Source organism: Ochotona princeps, chromosome 11, assembly GCF_030435755.1.
Source record: "Ochotona princeps isolate mOchPri1 chromosome 11, mOchPri1.hap1, whole genome shotgun sequence".
In the NCBI taxonomy this organism is placed as follows: domain Eukaryota; kingdom Metazoa; phylum Chordata; class Mammalia; order Lagomorpha; family Ochotonidae; genus Ochotona; species Ochotona princeps.
The window spans coordinates 25393384-25410939 of record NC_080842.1 but is presented as its reverse complement, the minus strand read 5'-3'; the positions used below and the strand labels follow the sequence as shown (position 1 = coordinate 25410939).

At 45.5% G+C, this 17556-nt stretch overlaps 1 protein-coding gene across 2 annotated transcripts; it reads left to right on the top strand.

Moving 5' to 3' along the window:
- Window positions 1-3533: 3533 nt before the first annotated feature.
- On the top strand, window positions 3534-10636 carry ING2 (inhibitor of growth family member 2). 2 transcript variants are annotated; one of them, XM_004579020.2, is made up of 2 exons: window positions 3534-4011; window positions 9822-10636. In XM_004579020.2, the coding sequence occupies exons 1-2, from the start codon at window positions 3843-3845 to the stop codon at window positions 10490-10492; spliced, it is 840 nt and encodes a 279-aa protein (XP_004579077.1). In that variant the 5' UTR covers window positions 3534-3842; the 3' UTR covers window positions 10493-10636. The 2 variants fall into 2 exon arrangements, with proteins under 2 accessions (XP_004579077.1, XP_058525933.1); XM_058669950.1 differs by lacking the exon at window positions 3534-4011 and adding an exon at window positions 5303-5599.
- The last annotated feature ends 6920 nt before the right edge of the window (window positions 10637-17556 follow it).

Sequence of the window (17556 nt, the reverse complement as noted above, 5' to 3'; positions counted from 1 at the left end):
CTCTCATCCACTGGTTCATTCCCCAAATTCCTGCTGGCTAAAAGCCAGGAGGCTGGAATGCAATTCAGGTCTCCCACTTCCCTCAAGGATTGCAGGAACCCAATTATGTGAGCTATCACCCCGGCCACCCAGGGGTCTGCAGGGATGAGAAGCTGGGGTGAAACCAGCGAGAGCTGGAAATCAAACCTCAGCATTCGGATGCAGGATAGCTGCTAGGCTAAACACCCGCCTAGATGTCTGCTTTTTTTGGTTATGGGATTGCAATGTATTATACTTTCCTCTTGGTAACAATCCATCATTCATAATTCCTTCATTAAAATATTTTAGGATTGCTCTTTAACAATTAGTAGTCATCTTAAAAGCTGAATAGCACCATAACTCAAAGTGGCAGGTTTGATTGCAGTGTTAAATCTGTGCTGTCAGGAATGGGTATTTAGCCTAACGGTAAGACAGCCACAATCCATACTAAAGTACCTGGGTACTGTGGATACCTGCCAAGCAAACCTAGGAAAGAAGTGTTCCTGCCCCAATAGGGGAGACTGGATGGTCTTCCTAGCTCAAAAAAAAAAAAAAAAAAAAAAAAAAAAAAAAAAAAAAAGTGGGAGGCACATCATGTTGTAGGGTGTTAAAGACTTCCAATGCAGTCTTTCAATATGGATGCTCCAGTTAGCTTCTTGCTAATTTGCATGGAAAAGTATCCAAAGATGGCCCAAGTGCCTGGGACCCTGCACTCATGTGGGAGATCTGGAGGAGGCTCCTGGCTGTTGTGACCAAGAAGCGGGTAAACCAACAGATGGAAAAATCTGTCTCCCCTTCTAATTCTAGCTTTCAAACACACAAGTTGTCTCTCATTTGTTCATTGAAGGATTTACAGGTAAAGATGTAATAATCCAGAAAGGGAAAACAGAATGCATTAAGCAGTATTAGCCATAAGTTCGATCAGGATACTTTTATATCTGAAAACTTCCATGATAAAGCATTTATGAACCATTAAAAAGCAGGTAAAAGTTCTAACTTAATTGCCTGCCTAAAGCAGAAGGTAAAATTTCTCATGAAGTATCTTGAGAAATTGTTCACTACTCCTTTGTTTTTAATCCTTTTGGAGTTGTTGCTTTCTTGTCTCTCAAAGCAAATATGAGACAGTGTGGGACTTTTCTCAAGCAACTCATTTACAGATGAAAGGTAATCCCAGGCACTAATGCTGGGAGCTGCAGCTACTTATCTTTTTTAAGGTTACTCTAAGAGTCACTTCAAGAGTAGAAAATATATTACAGAGAAATTAAGATGCCATCTTGCTTTACTCATGGGATTATATATTACCAATCAACTTCTGTGTCTCAGGGAATTGAGGATTTTTAACTTCTGCATTTAGATGGATTAATAGGGTCACTCTGAAGAAGCCCCACATTTCTAGGTAAACTAAGAAGAAGAAAAAGGTTATAAATAACTGAAGTCAACAGTCATCAAATTTGGTGCTTTCTTCCTCCCCCCCCCCCAACTTCCTTTTACAGGTGTATGGCAGAAATAAGCCTGAGATTAACCCTTGTAAGTAATTTTTAAAAAGAAGCAACTGTCTGCAATAATTCACACACACAGAGATCACGTTAGATCATAAGTTCACACCAACACCAGCTTAAATGTTACCTGGATTCTTTACTACCTCCCAGCTGTTTGTGGGATGGAAACTGAGAAGACCTTGCTGAAACCTCCCATGGCACACGTACTCACCCTTCCTTCCTCAGCTCGCTCTAGGTTCCTGTGTGCTCGGTGGCATTGCCTTCTCTCACTTCCAGTTTCTAACCACATGTCTTATCTGCCTGCAGATCACCCATCGGGCTGAATGGGAACCAGGGGTGCACTCAGTACCTAACCTGAATCAACAAGGGGTGTGCTGTTACCTGGGGCGCTGGATAAGGGCCAGCTGCTTCAGATTTGTGTGAAAACAAAACAAATGGCAGACGGGGTTCGGGTAAAACCCAGTAAAACTGCCTTTAAAAGGATTGGACAAGACGGGGCTGATCAATCTGAAAGCTTTACCAAATGCTAAAACCTCCAGGTGTCACGAGTATATAGGACAGCCTGCTCGTGCTCGGGATCCCAAGCAGTGGAATTCCCCGGAGTTTTTGAGATTTAGATTTTTGTGCTGTCCTTGAGTGCGTACCACGCACAGCTGTTTCAACACTGCTCTAAAGAGGTTACCTTCCGGTTTATCAAGTGAACCTAGCAACAACGCCATTTTCATCATCTGCTCATTTTTTAATTCAAAGATACTACGCACAAAAGGGTTTGTTTATACAGGCATTCCATTAACATTCCCTGTGTATTTGAGCGACTTGCACCCACGCTGCTACATAGCTTCCAAGACTACCTGTCAATGAGGAGCCAGCCCCCGTAGCTGGCATCTCGTTGTTGCTACCCAGCAATTCATTGAAGGGAACTGTCACTTCGTGGGCCAGGGGCAGCCGGGGGTCTGGCCGCTGGTCCTAGGGCCCCCTCCAGTTAGTTGTAGGGGATCCAGCGGGGCTCCTCCCTCCGCCAGCGAGCCCTCACCCACGGTGAATGACTTAAACGTTCCGCCCTCCAGAAAGAGATTCGGCTTTGTTGTCAAAGGTTGATTGTTGGACAAACGCACTCTGGTCATTCCTTCCGCGAGAGAAGCAAATGGCTAGAACCTGCAAACCAAGTCCGCTAGGAAGGGCCACGCCCTCGTAAAGAAGACTGTCAAAGGCACAGAAAGCCCCGGGCAGGAGAGAGCAGGGGGCACCTCCTACCTCCCCGCTGGCCGCCCGGTGCCACGGAGGTCCCCCCTAAGGCAGCGCCGGGAGGCTCTGCGCCCCCAGAGCAGCGCCGAGGAAGCGGGCCGCGAGCCCAGCCACCGCCGCTCGGCGGGAACACGGCCGCCGCGCATGCCGGGAGCCGCGCCCGTGGCACGCTGGGTCGCGTAGTTCCCTCAGGCCTCGCTCCCGCGGTGCAACGAAGAGCGACTGCCGGCGGCTCCTTGGAGGGGCTCGCGGGCAGCCGCGCCAGCTCTACCTCACGGGGGACAAAAAGCAGATTCACGCCGGGCCGAGTCAGCCGGGCCTAGGCTCCCCACCCCGACCTAGCGCCGGGAAAAGGACGGAAGGAAGGATCCGGCCGGTGCTCTCTCAGGTCCCGTTCACACAGCGGGCGGGGAGGCGGGCGCGCCGGAGCTTCCCCTTTAAGGAGGGGCGGGGCGCGGCCTGCCGTTTGGCCGCCCTCCGCACCCTCCCCCCCGGCCGAGAGCTGACAGACCAATCGCCCGGGTGGCGGAGGGAAGGCGGGAGAATGCGAACCCCTCGGCGGGGCGGTAGGGGCGGGCCCTGGGCCTTATTAGGGCTGCGTCGTGCGCAGGCGCACGGGCGGCTGCAGCCGGAGGGGCGGGGGCGGGGGCGGTGGAGCGAGAGCCTCGGACAGGCACGGAGGGGGCCTGGCAGGAACAGGGGGCGGCGAGGGGCTCGTCCCGGGGATCCGAGCTGCGAGGAGGCGTGGGGAGCCTGTGGGGGACGCTGCTGGGGGGACAGGGAGTGTCAAGGCCGGTGAGCCCGGCGCCAGCTCCTGCCGGGTGTGTGTGTGTGTTGGGGGGAGATCCCCACGGCTCCTCGTCCTGGGGAGGGCGCAGGGGAGACCGGAGGGAGCCCTGATCTCGCCCCGCCCCTGGGCTTGTTCCCGCGGGGGCGGGGAGCGAAGGCTCCTTTTTCGGGGGAGTGGAGGTCGGGGGGCCTCGGCCGTGGCCTCCGGAGCGGCGGGCGGCCGGTGTGTGCCCGCGGCGGCCGTGCCTCTTGCATGCGCGGCTGCTGGATGCGGCGGCCCGGAGCGGCAGGATGTTAGGGCAGCAGCAGCAACTGTACTCGTCGACCGCGCTCCTGAGCGGGGAGCGCAGCCGGCTCCTCACCTGCTACGTGCAGGACTACCTCGAGTGTGTGGAGTCGCTGCCCCACGACATGCAGAGGAACGTGTCCGTGCTGCGGGAGCTGGACAACAAATACCAAGGTAGGGGCCGCGGGGCTCTTGGGGCACGGCCGCTCCGAGAGCCTGTGGGGCGGCAGTGCCACTTTGCCTTTTCTCCCGGTGACAGTGCTCCCCGGCCAGGGTGTGGGGAGGCGGGGAGGAGGGACTCGAGAGGCCCCCGTCGAGGTCGGCCGGGGTCTCCGGGGCCGAGGGAGGGGGCCGCGCGTCAGCCCCCAGGCCCCCCAGCTGCACAGACCCAGCGGCTTGCAGCTGTCGCGGAGGAGAATCAGCCATTTTAAAGCAGCGAGCATTTGTTCCGGCGCTGGCCGGCCCCCACGTCGCCGGCCTGCCTGTCGGGGGACGAGAGAGTGTGCAGCCGGGCCCGGGGCGGAGGTGGTGCTGGCGGGGGCCGCGGCGGCCGGGAATGGAGTGAAGGGAGCGGTCCGCTGGCCGCTCGGGTGCCCCGGTCCCGAGAGGGGATGCATCGGAACGGGCGAGAGGGAAGGGGAGAGAGAGGGCCGCGACGGCGGACTCGGGCTCGGTCCCTGCCTCTCGGCTCTGGGCTCGGGCAGAGAACGGGCTGTTCCCCTTCTCCCGCCCGGGGGAAAGTTCTGGACCGCCCCCGCGCCCAAGCCTTCCCCGGCTCCGTCTGCCGAGGGGCTACAAGGGGAGGGGTCCCCGCGGAGCAGGGAGGCGGATGCGCGTGTGTCCGTGTGTCGGGGTGTGTGTGTTCGTGCGTCTGTGTGTGGGGGCCAGCAGGCCCCCCCTGCGCCCTGGGGGCGGGGCCGCGGGCGTGACGTGAGCGGGGCGGGGCGCGGGGCGTGACGTCTGCAGGGGCGGGGTCGGGTGCGCGCTCCCGCCGGCCTCGGCGACGGCTGATGGCTGAGGGATCAGGAGCTAGGCTGGCCGTGCGGAGCGCCGGTTGGGCCTCCGGCAGCGTCGGCGTCGGCGTTTGTGTTGTGTCCCAGCCATTTCATCGGGACGGAGACACTGTTTGCTGGGACCTTAGCTGTCCCCGAGAGCGCACAGGTTCCGGGCCATGTGTCACTTCCGGGCCCCAGTAGGAAGTGGGTTGGTTGACAGGGCAACCACCTGGCGTTCCTTCACCGCCTCTGGGTCGCGACTTTGCCAGCTTCTCAGTGATGAGCCCACGCTTTGTGGTCAGGCCCAAGAAACTAGGACAAGGACTCGACCTTGGTCCTGCCCAGTGTCGTTTATCATTCGTACTTCATCGGCTATGTAGGAGGGGAGAAGTTTACCTAGGGAATTTAAATAAATGATCATAGCAACCCTAAATCAAGAAATAGACCCTGCACTTAATCGAAAAACAGCCACATGGACTTCGGATAAGTTCTTGTGCCCAGCCTCTGTTTTTTTTCCAGACATGTCCTTAATCCAGTGTTTCAGTCTAAGGGATCCACTTCTAGAATCACATTTGCTGTGGCCACTAGCAAGTAACGACGTGTTTTTGAGTCTGAATTTGTTTTTTGAATCCGAATGATTGATAGCACCCATCTCTGTTAGTGGGAAGAAAGTCAATACTGAATGGCGGTCGCTGTGGCCAGGTCCAAGGACTTCATACCAAGTAAAACCAACTTGACAAAGAAGTTAACATTTACAAGGTGTAGAAGTAACTTGTCCATTAGTTGAGTGGAGAACATTTGTCTCCAAGACCTTTTTACATAGGACAGCGTGAGTGTTCTTGGTTTCAAAAGATTTAAACTTTTTAATTTGTAGTAAAAACTGTTTCATGCTAGCTTTTTCAGATGCAAAATGGTAACTTTTAAAAGATGATACTTATGGACTTATGAATTGTGTATTGAAAATTTGTAGCTTTTCAAGTAGTAACCTTGAAGATTGTAAAGCTTGCAGATTTTTATGTTTAAAGACACATTGACCTTTATAAAAGCTAAGCCATTTGAAATTGAGGGGAGAGACTGATTTGTTAACAGAGGAATGTATTTGGTCACGTGTAATTGGCATAATTAGTTCTGATGACATGAGTGATATAGTAAACCTTACAAGATGGAGAGATTGTAAAGATCCTCAATTCTATAAAATTATGATTCTATATGATTCATTTCAATATTAATAGAAAGCAATCTAATTTTCACTCTGCACATGGTTACTAAGCTTAGCTTTCATGGTTTTCTGTTCATTAACTTTATATGTGGTGTGTTATCTTTCATATTCATGCTTTTGTTCTTGAATAGTTTTGCTTTTTAAAGGTGCATTTATTTGAAAGTGTTAGAGAGAGGGCCCAGCGTGGTGGCCTAGCAGCTAAAGTCCTTGCCTTGAATGCACCGGCTTCCCATTTGGGCGCTGGTTCTAATCCTGGCAGCTCCACTTCCCATCCAGCTCCCTGCTTGTGGCGTGGGAAAGCAGTTGAGGACGGCCCAAAGCCTTGGGACCCTGAACCTGTGTGGGAGACTCGGAAGAAGATCCTGGCTCCGGATTGGCACAGCACCAGCTGTTGCGTTCACTTGGGGAATGAATCATTGGATGGAAGATCTTCCTCTGTATCTCACCTCCTCTATGTATATCTGACTTTGTAATGAAAATAAATAAATGTTTTAAAAAAAAGTGTTAGAGAGAGGTAGAGCTCCTCCATCACGATCTATCACTAGTTGGTTTGCTCTGCAGGTGGGCTCAATGTCTGGCGCTGGGCCAGGTGGAAGCCAGAAGCTTCATCCAGGTCTCTCACGCAGATGGCAGGGGCCTGAGTACTCCAGTCATGTTCTGCCACTTTTCCCAGACCGTTACCAAAGAGATAGATCAATGTGCAGCAGCCAGGAGTTGAACTGGCCTTCCGTGGGGCAGCTTTACCCAGTTCTTCACGAATGATAACCCCCCAGAATGTAAATTTGTGTCTGGTATAGTATTAATGTACTGGTATGATTACCTGGTATAATTGCTCTTTAATTTTTCTTTTTTAAAGATTTATTTATTTTTATTACAAAGTCAGTTATACAGAGAGGAGGAGAGATAGAGAGGAAGATGTTCCATCCGATGTTTCACTCCCCAAGTGACGGCAACGGCTGGTGCCAGGAGCCAGGATCCAGGAGCTTCTTTCGTTTCTCCCAAGTGGGTGCAGGGTCCCAAGGCTTTGGGTTGTCCTTGACTGCCTTCCCAGGCCACAAGCAGGGATCTGGATGGGAAGTGTTGCTGCTGGGATTAGAACCAGCGCCCATATGGGATCCCGGCGCGTTCAAGGCGAGGACCTTAGCCGCTAGGCCATGCCACCGGGCCCTAACTTTTCTTAATTTTATTTATTTTTTGTTGTGGAGAGTATAGCTTTATTTTTTAAAGATATATTTATCCATTTGAAAATCAGACTAACAGAGAGAGCTCTTCCACCCACTGAGTCGCCCTCCAAATTGCTGCAGCAAATTGTTGGGCCAGACCAAAGTAGGAGCCAGGAGCTTCCTCCAAGTGTCCCATTGGGTGCAGGGGCCCAAGCACCTAGGGCATCCTCCACGGCTTTCCCAGGCACACAGACACATTAGCAAGAAGCTGGACACAAAGTGGAGCAACCAGCATTGGACCAGACACTGGCCCTGCAGACGACACATTAGCACACTATGCCACAGTGCCACAGTGCCAGCCCCATTAGTTTCTAACTCATTATTAGCTGCAAAATATTTGAAATAAGGTTTACTTTTTTTTTTTTAAAACCTCAGGTGTTTTGTGAGGGGAAAATGCCGCATACCCTTATTTTCCTTTTGGGAAAACTAGGTTCTTTTAAGAAAAAAAGGCACTTAGATGCCTACTTGAACAAGTGAGCTAGCTTTCTTCAAAAGCATATATTGCAGATATGAGTCACTTCAAGTGTGCAGTGCTGCTTTGTCCGTTATCTTAGTTTATAGAGTGGCCTATTGAGTGTGAGAGCGGTACAGCTTTCAGGGAGGAGATCGTTTGAGTGGAAATGAATGTTTTTGCTTTATGTTAACTTACTTGTAGACAGACCCAAGTGTTTATGTTTCACTTGTCTAACATTTATATTCTTGTCTCTAGTTATGCTGAAATATAGGAGAATGGTATGCCATATGAGCCCATAAATTAGATTTTTTTCTCTACCCTTAGTACGACAAAACTTCTTTCCGGTAGAGTTATATGTAATAAGAAATCGACTGGGTTTTATGAAATTAATCTTAATTTTTCCTCTCATCTGAAACTCCAATTCTTACATATCACCTGGTGACTCAGCTATTTTTATTTAAATACATTCCCTTATGCTGCACAACTATATCAGCAGTTTTTAAAAAGCCTAGAACCAACTGCTGAGTTATCTACAAAGCCGCAGTGATCCAGTGCTGACTTCACTGTAATTTCGTCAGTGGTTTGATCACTTGATGGCAGAACCAGAACCTACTGTGGAAATACTATGATTTTCCAGAATTTCACATGTGATACTGAAATAAGAGAGCCACTAAAATAAGATGATGGGAAGTTAAAAGTGTTGCTTATTCTGCGTTGTTCAAGTCTATCAGAATCTGATGTGAAAGTGAAGACATTGTGTCTTTCTACCTGCAGCAGACTAATGGTGGGCTGGAATCCGCAGCCTCCTCCTGGACCCTATTTATGTATTACAGTCAGAGAACAGCATGTTAATTTTACAAATAGGGTTATTTTGATATTCAAATGAAGTATGGGTGAGATGACAGTAGGTAGACTCTGACCTGATACAGATAGTGTTTTTGTCCATGTTAAGTATTTTTTAATTTGGGGACTGGAGCTGTGACATAGCATATAAAGCCACTGCCTGAAGTATTGGCATCCCAGATGGGTGCCGGTTCAAGTCCTGGCTGATACACTACCTATTCTACTCCCTGCTAATGTGCCTGGGGAAGCAATAGAAGATGGCCCAAGTCCTTGGGTCTCTGCACTTCTGGGGGCGACCTGAAGAAGCTCCTGGCTTTAGGCCAGTCCAGCTTCAGCCATTGTGGCCATTTGGATGTGAACAAGCTGATGGAAGATCTTTCTTTCTCTCCCTATATCTCTGTAACTCTGCCTTTTGAGTAAAATAAATCTTTTTTAAAAAGTCTGAATTTTTAATTGACCACACATCTTTTATTCTGTTAATAATTATTAATGTTACTAATTACATGATCATTGCTACCATTATTAGTTTATTTATATATTCTTTCATACTGGATAATATCTTTATATATGAGATAAACCTATATATAGGGCCTGCTGCAGTGGCCTAGCAGCTAAGATCCTCGCCTTGCACACACTGGGAGCCCAAATGGGTGCTGGTTCTAATCCCAGCAGCTCCTCTTCCCATCCAGCTCCCTGCTTGTGGTCTGGGAAAGCAGTAGAGGACGGTCCAGGCCTTGGGACCCTGCGCCCGTGTGGGAGACCTGGAAGAAGTTTCTGGCTCCTGGCTTCAGATTGGTGCAGCACCGGCCATTGCAGCCGCTTAGGGAGTGAATCAATGGATGGGAGATCATCCTCTCTGTATAGCTTTCTAATAAAAATAAAATAAATCTTAAAAAAAATACATACACACTAGGGAAGAGTGTAGTTTTCTTGCCTGAGTTCTAATTTCACCAGTTCTGTAAGAAATAACTGACTGTGCCCAGTCTTGTGGTGCCCCAGGTTAAGGTGCTACCTATGGCTCTGGCATCACAGGGAGTTCTGGTTCGACTCCTACCTACTCCACTTCTGATCCAGCTCTTTGCTGATGCACCTGGGAAAGCAGCAATGAAAGATGTGTCTGTCTCTCTCCCTCTTTTTTTTCTCTCCATCTCTGTAATTCCACCTTTCAAATAAATAAACGGAATAACTGACTTTAAAATGTTATATGTGCTTAACACACAGTAACACTCATTTTTCTTTTCTTGTGTTAGAAACATTAAAGGAAATTGATGATGTCTATGAAAAATATAAGAAAGAAGATGACTCAAACCAGAAAAAACGCCTACAGCAACATCTCCAGAGAGCTTTAATCAATAGTCAAGAATTGGGAGATGAAAAAATTCAGATTGTTACACAAATGCTTGAATTGGTGGAAAATCGGGCAAGACAAATGGAGTTGCATTCACAGTGTTTCCAAGATCCCACCGAAAGTGAACGAGCCTCAGATAAAGGGAAGATGGATTCCAGCCAACCAGAAAGATCTTCAAGAAGACCCCGCAGACAGCGGACCAGTGAGAGTCGTGATTTATGTCACATGACAAATGGGATTGAAGACTGTGATGATCAGCCGCCCAAAGAAAAGAAATCCAAGTCAGCCAAGAAAAAGAAGCGCTCCAAGGCCAAGCAGGAAAGGGAGGCGTCGCCCGTCGAGTTTGCCATCGATCCCAACGAGCCTACATACTGTTTGTGTAACCAAGTGTCTTATGGAGAAATGATAGGATGTGACAATGAACAGTGCCCAATTGAGTGGTTTCACTTTTCATGTGTCTCACTTACCTATAAACCAAAGGGGAAATGGTATTGTCCAAAGTGCAGGGGAGATAATGAGAAAACAATGGACAAAAGTACTGAAAAAACAAAAAAGGATAGAAGATCGAGGTAGTAAAGGCCATCCACATTTTAAAGGGTTATTTGTCTTTTATATAATTCATTTAATTTCAGAAAATGTTTTAGGGAAAGTGCATAAGACTATGCAATAATTTTTAATCATTAGTATTAATGGTGTATTAAAAGTTGTTGTAGTTTGTCTGTGACCTTAATTTTCTGCACTGAATTACCAAATATTTTAAACCAGGTAGTCTTCAGATCACCTGATGAGAGGAGCAGGGAACAGGGAGAGTGAAGTGTGAACATTAGAAAAACTTCAAAACCATGCCTATTTCATTTTCACTTAAAACTGCAATGCTGTTGGGGGGTTGGGAGAAGAGGGGAATAAACACAAATGTTTTGCTAGCATTTTAGTTCCATGTGCTTCAAGAAATTTAGATACTGTTGGATTTCTCTTTAAGCATAAGATTAACTTGGGTAATTTAAAATGTGAACACTAAACCATTTAGAGCTTTTCCCTACCCCCATTGATTATTCACTTGCTCATCTCTAGACTTCCAGGAATTTATGGAACTAGAGATAAGAATAATTTGGGATTCCATGTGGAATAATGTGCTCTTAATAGAGTATTTGCTGCTGTATTTTCCTTAGTAGCATTTTGATACAGTCAGTAGTCCATTTGTAAAACGCTTTGCTGCTGCTTCATAGATATGTTTAATCTAGTGCTTAAAAAGGGATTTGTCTTGGTTTTGTTTTAATTGGGACAGGTATAACAGTAGTTAGGTCACCCAAAATGCTGCCATTGATGAAATGTGGTTATATAGTATCATGGCTCGAAGTTGAGCAATTGAAAACATGCAGCTTGCTATTTGCCATGTGACCCAACACTGGGACGCTTAGCCAGAGGCTACCAGTGGCCTTTCTATCAAACAGTTATTTTAAATGTTTTTGCTAGTGGCTATAAGTCAATTCATTTCTATCCCAATCAATGAATACATATTATTTTAAACAATAGTGTATTTACCTTCTTAACTTTCTGGTATTGGTGCTGTTTGATGTTTTCATGTTTGATGAGCTAATTTCATTATAACAATGCAATTAATATGTAAATCGAATTTTCCAATATTCTACTATTTTAAGGATTAGCCTCTTGAAGGATATATATGTCCACATGTTTGAAGAAAATTTTGGGTTTTGGAGGCAGCAGATTGACTAGTCCTTTAAATCTATGTGTAACATGCTTTTTCATTCATTTCTTCCTAATCTGATGATCTTGATTCTTTTTGATTAACATGTGAAAAATCCTGTCTGCTTGTTTGAAAAAAAAAAGTTGTTTTTTTGTCTTCTAACTCTCTTGTGTGACTTTTAGGCATGTCATTTCATCTCGTCTGGGTATTAGGTCATTCACTTGCAAAATGAGTTTGCTCAAATATCTCCAAAGCTCTTTTGAAAATGTGTAGTATTTGTGTGGAGTAAGGATTTTAATCACGAAATTATTTTTTAAAATTTTTGATTGACTTCCGTCCACTCCAAGAAAATAAGACAATGAAGGTGAGCTTAGCCGTGGGTATATGCACTCTTTAATTAGACATACCCTAAGAATAGTTTGATGACAAGAGCCTGTTAAGTGTATTACTTCTGGAGTGAAAAATACCAGCCAGCATAATTAACAGTTTATTTTGTTGTAATTTAAATTGAGTTGTGAAGAAATTCTTTTCTCTCAAGACTATAGCATTTTGTTTTGGTGATGATAGACTGGTTACAAAAATGCAGCTCATTGTGTGACACCTCTCAAGTTATAAATATTAGCAAACTCCCAAAAGCTTTCATAATATGTCACTTATATAGAAGTCACCACTTTTTCACAGTTCATTAATTTGCCTTAACACATGTGGGAGAAAAAAAAATGGTGGAAAGTACCTAAGTTTGAATTAGACTGTACAGGAAAACAGACTTTAAAAATCCTGGAAGACACACTTTCTTTTAGACCTATTATTTGAAACATTTTTATTCTTGTGATTATCATTGTATTTTCTTTGCCATCTCCGACAAAGATGCTTTAAATTTGCATAATACTATGATTGAGATTTCTTCTGCTCAGTATTCTCATACTGTATTCCAGTGATTCCTAGATTTATCTCACCTGCGAATTACCTCAGGAACTTCAGTAAATAGTGACACTTTTGCCCTGCTCTCAGTAATTTTGATCCATTTTTGATCCAGTTCATTTGGAATGTGGCTTAAATCATTGAGAGTTTTTGTTCTTTTTTTTTTTTTTTTTTTTTAAGATCCCTGTTTTGATGTGTGAGCTTTGGAACTAATGCCACATTTCAGAAATTTCAACCTGTTGAAAACCATAGGTGTATTCTTCCATCCAGATCTGTGCAACTCAAGCACGTGTAAATACAGAATGATAACATGTAAATGTATCTCCTCCCCCACCAATTCCACTACCAGTACTTGAATACTCAGTACCTTAGAACACTGTTTCTAAAGAGTTGGATTAAAAGAAAAGTGCCCTGCTTGTGGACCATACATGCAAGAGGAAGAGTCGTTATATATATAGTGCCAGAAAACTATTTCAGTGCCAAAATGAAAGGCAGAATAATAAGATAGATGAAAAAGCAGTGAGGGTCTTTATAGTGTTGAAAGAAAGTCTTTTAGAAAAAGTCATAGAGCTGACAAGTGAGTAGATGAGGCAGATTTGGGGGAGGAAGGAGTAGAATGAGGTGATGAGTTTGAGCAGAACACTATTCTGTAGTACTGTGGATGGGCTAGCAAGTGTAGGCTTTGGGAAGTCAAGGTAGGAAACTGACAAAGCCATTGGAAGGTTTTGAACTCTGGTCTGATTTAGACTTAGAGAACATTTTGGATATAGTGTACAGGGAACCTAGGGAAAAGAGGGAGACTTGGGGGGCTCCAGCCTTTCTACTCAAAGTACCAGTCAGTGGCACAGACTAGGATGTTGGGGCATAAATGATAGCTAGTGGTAGTACTCTTAACATTTTGGAGGTACAGCCAACAGAACTTTGGCCCAAGGACTGGAAAACAAAGAGATGGCAAGGGTAATTTAATAGGGTTTTGGCCAGAGGAGATGAGAGAATCAAAATTTCTGTTTTGCATTTTGGTTTCAGATGCCTCATGGGTTTCTAGTGGAATCCAGCATTGAGACCTGCACATGGCTGAAGTTGGAGGAGGGGTCAGGAGATTTTGGAGAGTTAGCTTGTGGGTGGAATTTGACATTGTATGGCTGATATGACACAGGTAATTGGATGACTGCACAAAATGTGATACACATGAATCGTCTCATTTTGTTAAAATGTGAATCTGGCTTAGTAACCTAGTGTGGGGCCTGAGATTGCATTTTAACAATTCCCCAGTGGTGTTGCTGCTACTGTTTAGGGTCCCACCTTTTTGAGTGTCAACCAGAGATCCAGAATGGGAGGGCTGTTCCCTAGAATCTGTCACTATTTATAGGAGGAACCAACAAAGGAGCCTTCTGGGAATTCACAGTGAGAGTCAACCAGGAAAATGGGGTACACCAGAAACAGAAGAAATTGTTTTGTGAATTAAGTTGTCAAATCATTCAAATACTGCTAAGGTAGCTGTGAGAATTCATCATTGGATGGGAGTAGGAGAGATTATTTTTCTGAAGTGCAGATTTGGAGGATGAAGGCCTATGTGGGCATGATGTTGAGCAGAAGGGAATTTCTGAAGCAAGAGGTGACAACTATAGACAACCCAAGCTTGGGTGGAGAAGGAATCGGGAGTTGTAGCTGAGGGAAGGTGAGAGAAGGGAGAATCTTCACTTTGAGGGAGGTAATGGTGTGGTTATGTGCCAGAAAGGCACAAATGAATGGGGAGGAGGAGAGCCTTCCAAGAGTGAAATTGAAAGAGGCCAGCAAACAGTGAGATCTTGGATGCAGGGAGGGGGTAGTTTCAGCAGGCGGAGGGAAAAGTCACTGTCAACAGGGAGGGTATGTTTTATTAAATATAATTTGTGTGTGTGTGTTTGCAAGGTATTGTTTCAGGCACTGGGGATAAAAAGCCGACCTGCTGGTGTTGAGATTGTGGTTGCTAAATTGGCGTTTAGAAAATGAGACTGGTCTTTTCTAACAGCTTTCACTTGCTCAGTAAAGAGCTGAGAGTGGGCAAGAGATGCTGGAAGTCTGAGCGATTCATTAGAGGTGTGTGTTTGTGTGTGAAGAATCACCAAAGAGTGGGAAAACAAATGAGCCAGGAGTACCACTCAGAACGGGAGATTTGGGACACAACTGTAAATGGGCTGTGAACTTTTACTCCGTTGCCTGGATGCAGGTGTGAAAGAAAGAGATACATACAGAATAACTTAAATTTTTTCAAAGATCTCTGTAGCAAGCCAGAAAGCTACATCTCCCCAGTCCATTTTCTATACCCAGGTGGTGTCATCCGAGGACCCTGTCCTCATTGTCCCCTCCCGAAATGGCAAGGATCATATTTCCAAGGAACATTTGATATACATAAACTAGACAACTGCTCTTCCTGCGCTGAGATAGCTTGATGTTTAAAATGTATTTTAAGTCATGGAATTACTTACTCTATGATGGCTTAAACTCTATACATCAGTAAGAGATGAAGGCCTGTGTGGGCATGATGGTGAGCTCCTGTATCATTTATATATATGTGTGTATATAATCTTTTTATTGGATATTTTCTTACTGGACTACGAGTCAGAGCAACCATGCCATTAAAGTAAAAAAAAAAAAATTTTTTTTTAATTGGGAAGGCAGATTTACAGAGAGAAGATAAAGATCTTCCATCTGCTGGTTTACTCCCAAATGGCTGCAATGGCTTGAGCCTAACCCATCTGAAGCCAGGAGCCTCTTCTGAGTCTCCCACATGGGTACAGGGTCCCAAGGCTCTGGGCCATCTTCTACTGCTTTTCCAGGCCACAAGCAGGGACACGAACTGGCACCCATGTGGAATGCCAGTGCTACAAGGTAGAGGTTAGGCAGTTGAGCTACTGCGCTGGCCCATATCAACATGAAGGGAGTGCCCTGGACCAGGATTCCACAGATACAGTCTGTGGTTGCCATTTGACCTCCTTGGCTCTCAGTTTGTGCAGCTGGAAAATCAGTGGTGTAATATGCGATTATAAACATTGTAGAAAAAGTTTGATTTTGTTATCTTCACCTGCCATCCAAATCTTATATTTTAAAACATTTACTCAATACTTTGTTTTAACAGATTTATTTGAAAGGCAGAGTGACAGAGTTTTTCTGTCTCTTCTTGTTACGGCAGCAGCTAGCGCTGGCCAGGGACTGTCAAGGAGGTATTAGGAACCCACGGGCCTGTTGCCTGCCAGGAAGCTGAATTAGAAGGATGGAGTACTCAAGGCTCTAACTAGCCCCCTGCTTTAGGATTTGGGATATCCAAGTGGCAGGTTAACAGGCTGCACCATAGTGCCCACTTTTTGATTTAAATTGATCTTGAGAAAAAAAGGCAAAGAAGCACTTCACTGATGAATGGATAATGAGTATAATTTTCTGTGAGTAGACAATTACCTTAAATTGAAGGAAAACAAAGCAGTGTTACTGAATTGAAGCTGTGTAGTACTGACTGGAAACAACCCAGTAGCTACCCTTTGTTTATGAAACCATGTTAAACAAAGGTAAAGCATGCACATTGCGCCTGGCGTCGGGACCTAGCAGTTGAAGTCCTCACCTTGCACGTTCTATGATCCCATATGGGCACTGGTTCCAATCATCCAGTCCTGCTTGTGGCCTGGGAAAGCAGTTGAGGATGACCCAAAGCCTTGGGACCCTGCACCCGTTCGGGAGACCTGGAGGAGTCTATGGGCTCCTGGCTTTGGATCTGTGCAGCTCTGGCTTTTGCAGCCACTTGGAGAGTGAATCGTGGGACAGAAGATCTCTCTCTCTCCCCTCTATATATCTGACTTTGCAGTGAAAATAAATCTTAACGAAAAAAAAAAGCATGCACATTAAAATGAGTGTTTCTGCATGATACAATCAAAAAAACTTAGAGATTTTTTTTAGTCATTCCTTCCAATATTGCTGACAGGCAGTTAAAGCAACTGATTAAGCACTGTAGTTTCTTCACTACCAGCATAAAGCAGAAATGTTAACATGTTTAAATTTAAAGGCACTTATCTAGCTATAAGCAAATGGTGTTACTTCCTAATCGGACTTCTGTAAACCTGATGAAATATGGACCAACTTTATTGATACCAGTATTAGAGTAACTGGCATGACCTGACCCTACAAGGGTTTCTAGTCCTGTCAACTTTCTAACCTTGGCATTAAAAAATAGCAGCCCCTCTGAGAGCAATTATCTGGGCCAGCATTGTCATGACATTGCTTTTGGGACACACATTCCAGACTTGAAAAAAAATCCGTGGAATGATCGGTTAACTTTCGCAGTTACCCACGTGCTAGCAGATTCTTGATTTAGCAGAACCTCCATTAGACAAAGGTTCTCATTTTCTTACAATTGGATAACAACATGTGCATAGCTGTCACTGAAAAAAAGATTTGTTAAAGCACAGAGGCATATTTTGGTGTTTTGAATAGCTTTGCTTTTTTTTTTTTAAGATTCGCTTATTTTTATTGGAAAGTCTGATATGCAGAGAGGAGAGACAGCTTCGGCACAACGGCTGAAGCTGGGCCAGGAAACTTCTAGATCTCCCACGTGGGTGTAGGGTCCCAAGGCTTTGGGCCTTCCTCAGATGCTTTCCCAGACCACAAGCAGGGAGCTGGATGGAAAGCGGGGCTTTCCGGACACAAACTAGCACTCCTATTGGATCCTGGAGCGTGCAAGGTGAGGTCTTAAGCCGCTAGGCTGGCACACCGGCCCAATAGCTGTGATTTTATAAATAACTTAATGTAGTCTTTCAAATTTGATTGCTAGATTACACTTGTGCTGAATATGTCCTTAAAACCTTTTTAGTGTACAGTGGGATATAAACAAATAGTGCATTCATCCTTTGATTCAGCGCCATACAGCATTAGCCTTAAATATTTCTCCAATTTGGAGGACCATTTGCCTCTGGATTTGCCTTGGAGTGATTTGTAAAATAAATGTGGCTGCTTTTAATGTTTTCGCTCTTCCTTGCATCTGAAA